This window comes from Cajanus cajan, chromosome 10 (genome assembly GCF_000230855.2).
Source record: "Cajanus cajan strain Asha chromosome 10, NIPB_CcT2T_4, whole genome shotgun sequence".
Taxonomy (NCBI): Eukaryota; Viridiplantae; Streptophyta; class Magnoliopsida; order Fabales; family Fabaceae; genus Cajanus; species Cajanus cajan.
Genome location: NC_138526.1, coordinates 23,133,592 through 23,142,410, shown reverse-complemented (window position 1 = coordinate 23,142,410; position 8,819 = coordinate 23,133,592). Strand labels below are relative to the sequence as shown.

General features: G+C 34.6%; 1 protein-coding gene across 1 annotated transcript; it reads right to left on the bottom strand.

Moving 5' to 3' along the window:
- Positions 1 to 215: 215 nt before the first annotated feature.
- On the bottom strand, positions 216 to 8,485 carry LOC109807832 (putative RING-type E3 ubiquitin transferase C3H69). Its single transcript, XM_020370491.2, has 5 exons — positions 8,270 to 8,485; positions 7,533 to 7,608; positions 6,678 to 7,435; positions 6,144 to 6,213; positions 216 to 878 (listed from the first exon to the last, which is right to left on the bottom strand). The coding sequence occupies exons 1-5, from the start codon at positions 8,278 to 8,280 to the stop codon at positions 447 to 449; spliced, it is 1,347 nt and encodes a 448-aa protein (XP_020226080.1). The 5' UTR covers positions 8,281 to 8,485; the 3' UTR covers positions 216 to 446.
- Between the last annotated feature and the right edge of the window lie 334 nt (positions 8,486 to 8,819).

Here is an 8,819-nt window from a genome sequence, read left to right as displayed (position 1 = left end):
GAAGGAAAAATGAAAGAAAAGTGGAAATCATGGTAAACTCACAAAACTAAGCAATCTTTTTCAATATGGTTTTAACTAAGGCTCATTCGGACCACCAAAAGACAAATTAAAAAAAAAAAAAAAAAAATCTATGGTGCATATGCCGACAAGACCAAGAATAACAAGCACTATTTATACATAGCGCAATCACAATTCAACCTGCAATGAGACAAGACTAAGCAAAACCCTCAAGCCAAAACTCCTTCAATAGCAGGATATTAGAAAATATACAAAATGGCATATGATCACGAATACCAGCTATAGGCAAGAGTATTAGAATATCAACCACAAACTAAAACAAATCTTGAAGTTCCTGCCCAAATAATTTCCAAAACAAAAGATAGGGTACCATTACTGCCAAAGGAGGAAACTACCTCAAAGTCAGGCTTTATATGAACTAAGCAAATCTAGAAGTCTTCATCACTGTAATCTTCTTCATCCTCGTCTTCTATATTAGAATGCATCATCATTGATAACAAGGCGGCCTCCATAGGATTGAATTCTTCATCAAAATCTTCAGGACCAAAATCATCTACACCAGAAACCAATGCTTCTGACAATGCAGCCATCTGAAAAAAATCCATGTCCTCCTCATCAGAATCAAAAGGACCCAAACAAGGACCTGATTCACCAGCAAGCCTATCAGATATATCCATCATCTCAAATGGATCCATATCATCAAAAAACTCTGACTCCCTCATGATGGAATAATATTCTGCACTTGATAAATCCACCTCGCTGAGCATGTCCAACATGTCATACATACCAAAATTGTTTTGTCTACGTTGAGGTGGTGGCCTGTGATGTATCCATGTGTAAGAGCCAGGCTTCACTGTATGCTGGAAGCAACAGATATCAAAATTAATAAAGGTCAATGGAGAAACAAATCAAAGCTATATTGAAGATTAAAAATTAAAAAGGAGCCCAGACTCCAAAAGACAGATTTAAAAGTATCCTAAAGGTGACTAGTCTTTTCCTCTCTTTATTTTGGATATTTTAAAGCCTATTAGTAATGTCTTTGAAAAATTACTCACAAGTCACTTCCATTTTATCATTTAGTACACGTCTCCCATCAAGTTTGAAACAAGACAACCACCACTACTTAAATTTTTAGAAACATGGGAACTTCCCAAATCCAACGAAACAAACCACAACTCCTGATCTAGTATGGCACCAAATCATAGTTCATTATCTTTTCATTTACTACCAATACAATATCTTCATTAATTATAAATATAAATATAATAAAAGACAATAAATAACACAAAATGAAGTCCACAACTAAGTAGTTCATAGGGTAGTACCTAATATTATTACAAATGGTAATGCATGTTAGTAAAGAAAAAAAAAAAAAAAAGGCATTGTAACACAAAAATATCACTTGGTTTGCTGCATGGCAAATTTTTTGGCATTTTACAATTGACCAAACCAAACTTATAAAACCCCCAAAATTTAAGAACCAAAGATTGGCACCTCTGGAACTGACCAAAACAAATCCCCCACTCCTTATCTGCTTTGGTTACAAACTATCAATTAATTACTTTTTTCAATTTTCACCAATTATCATAACCAAGGTTGTTAAAATTAAGACTCTAACTAAAGATTAAGGGGGTGAAAATTGATAGAACACCAATTATTAATAAAATTAATAAAAGACAATATTGAACACTAAAATCACACTTGCTGTCCCAGAGACTGTCTCCTATTACACATACAGTAATACACTTGCTGTCCCAGAGACAAAAGTCTCCTACAGAGAGCATTCTCTGTCCACAAACTGAAAATAACTTCACACCCCATTACACATCCTACTATCAGATATATGTTTTTAATACAAAACTACCAACAGTTATTTTCTACAAATAACTTCCATCCTGCAGTTTTTGAATCAAAACTAACTACTGGCAGAGTAATATTTTACACACAACTGTTATCTTGAAGTTTCTAATCCAAATCTGATTTCTGAAGCAGTTATTTTCTACAAATATCCGTCCCCTAACTCAGTTCCTATCATTACAGCCTGCTGAAAAATCAGCCTTGTTGCCAAGGCTGAAAGTTGGAAACTGACTCTTCCAAATTATCTTTATCCACTTCAATAGCAATTACTTCTCCATGTTTGCTTAGGGTTTCATTATCTCCAAAAATTACCAATCTTAATTATTTCTCTGCATGTTGATGTAAGGGATGGCACTTTTCTCCACATCTAATGCATAAATGCTTGTTTTTCCTTTCCATCAATTCTTGGTATTTTAAATGCCACAGCTGCTGAATCTCGATGTCCACCCTCTGTTCTACCTGAGAATGCCAAGGATGATGAAGTTCCTTTATTGTGGCCAAATTGATTGATATTTGAGTTTGACCCTGAACTGAAATGATTTTGGCTTTCATTCCACCCTGTTGTCACCTTACTTGTAATAATCGATCCTGCATCACCTTGTGAACTGTAAAAGTAATTTGATGCCCTTGAAACATTGCTAGAAGATCTTATTTTTGCACGCCAACCTTCACTCCCCATTCCGAACACAAGTGCATTTCTTGCTGCCTCTATACTTCGTGCATACTACATAGCTTAAATTCTTGATTTGGGTTCTAAAAGTTTGTACTGGATTCTTGATTTCAGGTTGCAACCCACCCAAAATATAGCACAAATATTGTTCATTGGGTAAATGATTAACTTGCGATGAGAGAAAGTCAAATGCTTCCATAAACTCCTCCATTGAACCCTCTTGTTTCAACACAGCCAGTTCTTTGAAAGGATTTTAATACTGCCGCCCTCAAACTGTGTCACCATTCCCCAGTTCAACTACTCCCATGTAATTTTGTCTTCTGTTTCTCTCAATGGATTAAACCAATGAATAGCAGAACCCTCCATGATTAACTTTGTTAATATAATCTTCATGTGTTCACTAATATTCTGAACTTCAAAATAAGTTTCTGCCCTAGTGATCCATCCGATAGGTTCATCTCCATAGTAAGATGGAAGTTCCACTTCACTGCCATACCGTACTCATCCATGTCATCATTGTCATGATTAATTGAACCTGATCCCTTCTCTACTTTAACCGATGAACTGCTTTTCTCCTCTTCTGCACACTTGCCTGTTAATTTTCTTGTCTCTAGCAATATCATTGCAAAATTTGCCAATGTGTCATCCAAACTGGCTCCTACCTGAGCCTCAATTATGGCTCCCAGCTCTTCAATTTTCGCTTCCAATACATCCAACCTTTCTGTGTCGCATGTCATGATCTTACTCTTCACTGGTCATAGGAGATTCCCTCCTTTTGATCCAGTAGGTCAGACCAATTGATAGAACACCAATTAATAAAAATAATAAAAAACAATATTAAAATCACACACAATACACTTGATGTTCCAGAGACAAAACCTCCTATATTGCACAAATACAGCAGTTCACTTGCTGTACCAGAGACAAAAGTCTGCTACAGAGAGTATTCTCTGTACACAAACTGAAAACAACTTCATATCTCCCATTTCACATCCTACTATCAGACAATCAGATATATATTTCTAATACATAACCACCAAAAGTTATTTTCTACAAATAACTGCCATCCTGCAGTTTCTATACAAAACTAACTACTAGCAGTATTTTTTTAACACAACTGTCATCTTGGAGTTTCTAATACGGATCTTATTTCTAAAAGCAGTTATTTTCTACAAAAAAAAAAATGCCCCTAACTCAGTTCCTATAAAAAAAATTATAAATTGTGGAATTGTAAGCTCCTACTAAAAATACAGAAGTGTAATTTAACATAAAAACAGGATAACTTAAGTAACCAATACATGAAATAAATCCACCAAAATTCAGTAATTTAAATATTTATTATGAAGTTATTTTATTATTAATATCTTAATTTCTATTTTACATTTGATAATGATTAGCAAAAAAGGGTGGGGTGGAAAAATAGAACAAGAAAAACCAAAGTCAGAGGTTGTATTTCAAAGCTCCAGAACAAGCCCAAATTGTCAGTTTTAGAAACCAATCCAAAAAAAATGTAACTCAACCCACACAAACTAAAAAAGTAATCTTAGATAGAGGGAGGTCAGAAGTGGGAAAAAAGCGCGAGAAATTGAATTAAAAACAGAGAATGCAGAGAAAGAAGAAAGTGATGTGCTGTATGGGAGAGGAAAGGTATTGTGAATCTGTCAGCAGTGTGGGACTAGAGTGGTGTCTCTTGAAGAGAAGAGCTTTTTAGGACAAAAAAATACCCACAAAATGGGGGTTTCTCTGCACTGTATGATGCAACACAACCCACAATATTGTGGGTCTTCAACTCACAGAGAAATGACAATTTCACTAGCAAGCCAGTTTGCTCATCATCAACCCTGGTATGATCCCAATCTGCAGCAACCATACACTGAATCAAGCATGGAAGCCAAGTAAAATCGCAACTGTGAAAACACTGATCATAACACAGTACGCACTCCATTTGTATGTAAGTACTTAAATTAACTAAGCATAATGGAACCTAAAATATAATTGCAAATGCTTGAGCTAAATAATACAAGCTCTAAAGCAATATAGAAAAATCACCATCCTTGCTGCATGACAGAAGATTTAAAATTTTAATCATAAGAACACATGCATGTGTATGGTTCACTTCAGTTCAGATATCTGAATACCCCAAATTGTAAACTTAATTCTTACAATTTTTTTTGGTCAACCAGAATTGAGCCAATTAAGATAGTTTCCAGAAATTGAAATTGCTTAATCAAGGTCCGGAATTGCTATTTCCCAAAGAAACTATGCTCTTGGTATTATTGAAGAAAGTGGAATGGTGAATGGTAAACCAGTAGATAGTCCCATACTCTTCCTGACCAAGGAGAATTATTTTCTGACCCAAGTAGATATTGGAGATTGGTAAGAAAGCTGAACTATCTAATTTTAACCAGACCAGACATCCCTTTTGTGGTCACAGTGTGCTGAGTCAATTCCTTAACTCTCCTCATGTTGACCATTGCAGTTGTCAGAATTCTGATATTTCTTATAGGATCACTAGGAAAAGGATGGTTAGTGTATGAAAAGAGAGGGCATAAGGAGATTATTGCCTATACTTATGCAGACCTGCTGGGTCTCCTAATAGGATATGCAACTTTGGATATTGTGTTCTACTTGGAGGGAATCTCGTTTCATGGAAAAGCATGAAAGAAAATGTGGTTGAAAGGTTCAGAACTGAAGCAGAATATCAAGTTATGATCCTCACTACTTGTTAACTAATATGTCTAACTCAAACAAAATAACAACTCATTAAAGAGCTAAATATTTCGAGATTTGGAACCACAAGACTAATTTGTGATAATCAAGCAGCTCGTGATATTACATCTAACACAGTTTTCTAACAGTGTACTAAACATATAGGGATTTATTGCCATTTTATTTCTGAGAAGATAGTCTCTAGAGAAATTAGCAAACCCTTTGCTAACTTATGATCAATTGGCTGATTTGATCACTCAAGTTCTTAGAGGACCAAGTATTTCTTTTATCTGTAACAAGCTAGATGTTTTAGATCTCTACACTCGATCTTGAGGTGTTGGAAATATAATAAAATATAATTAATGCTCTAATTTCCATGTATCATAAGAATACATTGTATTCTTATAGTCATTAAAGGAGTTAATATAGTTTTTAACTTCTGCTATCATAATATGTACTCATCATGTATATAAACAGATGTTTTTTTGCTGAGTGTATTGCTTACACTTGAGCATTAGCATTCAGAAATTCCTATTGCATTTTTCTTCAGTTCTCAAGTAAACTAAATACAAATATAATATTGATGGTAGATAATAAAAAATAAAAAAAGTTGTAGATTTTTCAACCAAAGATATATATAGTCAGCCCACATATGATTATATATAAATAAAATCAAATTCAACAACTGAAGGCTTTAGAGATGGCATACGAATTATCTAAGAACGATACTGCATAAGAAATATTCTTTAAGTGAAAGGAGAAGCATGGTGGAGTACAATTCATTGCTCAGAAAGATGTTACTGAAATTAGTTAACAACCATGGTAATCAAATCTACCTGAGGAAAATATTAAAGCAAGCAAGAGATAAAAGAGATGGTAACTTGGGTACCTTGTAGAAACAACTAGCCCCAAATGGACAATTCCCATTTCCGAAGTTAAAATGCTTGCAATCAATTAGTCTGGAAAAAAGACAATAGAAAAGTTCAAAATTAAAATATCAAACTATTCAAGCTCTTATTAAACACAAATTGGCTCGCTCTCACTAATAATCAGACTGTCACCTAAATAACTGAACTCCATATATAAAGTGCCCTCCCCAATAGGAACATATGAAGAAGGAACACATCAATATTTCACAAAAATATTGGGATTGGGATACAGTGTGTGTATGCCTTTTTGTGTACTTTTGGGAGTGTTCAATTGTTGTGTGGTGTCAAAGAGGGGTGTAAGTATTTGTGTGTATGGGGGGGGGGGGGGGGATAAAGAGATGATAGAAGGTGGGAATTATTTTTTCAACCAACCATCCTCTAAAACACCTTTGATTAATTAACCATAACTCAAAATAAATTTAAAGTCAGCCAGTCACCAAGTAATAAATCAATTACGGGAAAGTTAGAGGGAAGTTTAGTAGATGAGAAATTACTTGCAGTTTGCTTTGTAATTGTCAATAATTTCCTGTTTTTCTTCCTTAGTAGAATACCAAATACCACTTGGAATGACAAAATATGATAGTTTGCGACAAACAGGACAGGTTCTCACTGTATTAGCAGTATTGTTGATGTCCATTCCAGAGTTTGTGGCACTATTACGCCAATTGCGGATACAGGATAAACAGAAAGCATGGTCACATTCAGGAAGCAACCCAAACTTGCAATCAGATGGTTTAGGTTTGGAAAGAACACGCTCCAAACAAACATTGCATTCTACTTCTTGACTATCTTTCAGAGCCTGAAGGTATTTATCCTTTTTCTCACAAGTCCTCAAATGATTTTCTTTTTCCTTTCGATCAGTAGGATGTAAGCAAAATTTTCTACAGTATAAACATTGATTTCCATGAATGCGAGAACATTTATCTTCAAGGGGGCAGTTGGCAGCAGCATATGCACAAAACAAATATTCAGATGGTACAGCGCTACTATTACTGGATTCACCAACATCATTCCCGTGAGCGGACAGATTCTTTTGTTGTGAACTCCTTACATGCTTGTCCGGGGAAGATGACTTAACGGCCTTTGGAACCCAACTTGAAGTTCCTTTGGCAGTATGACTCACAACAGAATCCAAAACAGGAGAATGGCGTCCATGACCATTTGCCGAAGATGACGCTTGCGAAGCTTTGACATGCCTATATCTGCATCTACTACCATAAGCACAGAATCCTTTTTGATAATAGCTGCAAACCTGTTCTCCACATAAGAAACAAAAGTCAGAGAATCCATAAAAAAACCATTGGGGATAAACATAGTATGTGATAATCAGAATTAGAGTACCAACTTACATCATCCTTTCTCTCATGAGCAAAATCACATTGGTCCCCTTTCAAACATGACCCTCGCGCATAGAACTTGCAAACCCTAAGACAATTCATGAATCATAAATTAATTAATAAATTCTGAACAAGCAATCAAGAAAGAGTCTAGCTGATCAAAAACAAAAAACACAGAAGGAGTCTACACAAATTCAATTGAAAAAAAAAATTACAAAACATATGAGTGCATAATCCTCACGTCCCAACACACAATTTTCAAGTCACTTAAAATGAAACATTAGCATATAAATAAAAAAACCAAACTTCAAGTTCAAAATTCACCTTGTTTACATTAAACACCAAGTCACCAACGATCCCAACCCAATTTAACAGAAAACTAATCACATTACGCTTCAAACAAAATAACATTTCTAAATACAAAAAACGAGAAACGAAATGAAAAAACCGGCACAAAAAAAAAAAAAAAAACTTATAAAATCCATAACACAGGCGTTCAAACGCATAAAAATCAGAAAAAAAAAAGTTAATAATCTTAACACACCAAACAACAACGACAACACAAACCTCTTTCCCCTTTTTTTGTCTGTTTCGGCACCGAAAGGCGCGACCCAGATAATAAATAAATAAATAAACGGAGAAGAAAAAAAAAAAGAGAAATCGAAGAATCATGAGAGGAGATCGAAGCAAAAATGGGTGAAACGGAAATTGAAATTGAAAAAGAAGAAAAGAGGGATTTGAAAAATTACCTGTTGGACATGGCGAAAGGAGTGAGAATGGAGGAATTAGAATTAGGAAAAGGTGGAGAAGGAAGAGAGAAAGTTAGGAAGGTGGAAACCTAGGTGCGAGCCATTTGAAAGGGGGTACGAGGGTTGTTTTGGCGCTGTGTCGGGTCCGTTAAATTGCAATTGCAAATGTAGCAACCAGCTCCACCACTCTCCACTCACCAAAACGTGTATGGGGATGTGAATACACGTGAACATATAATATTATTCATCATTAATTATTAATTCATTTGTATTTATACTTTTGAGCAAAATATCATTTTAATTTTGGATATTAACATTTAACTTTTATTTTGGTTACTTGTTATTCATCCTTAACACTGCTTTACCTAAAAAAAAATATTAAAGTTAACAACCTTAGTTAACTTATCACATAATTCGTGGATTAACAATACATGACACGTTATCATGGATCGAAATGATAGAATTGAAAGGATTATCTATATTTATTATATTCTTCAATTTTTTTATTTATAAAAAAATCATTGATATATTTTTTTAAAGTAATTACTCA

Coding starts and splice junctions, on each gene's coding strand:
- LOC109807832 (XM_020370491.2), bottom strand. Junction 7,436..7,532: donor CTCATGAGAGAAAGGATGAT/GTAAGTTGGTAC, acceptor TGTGGAGAACAG/GTTTGCAGCTATTATCAAAA. Junction 6,214..6,677: donor AATTACAAAGCAAACTGCAA/GTAATTTCTCAT, acceptor TCTTTTTTCCAG/ACTAATTGATTGCAAGCATT.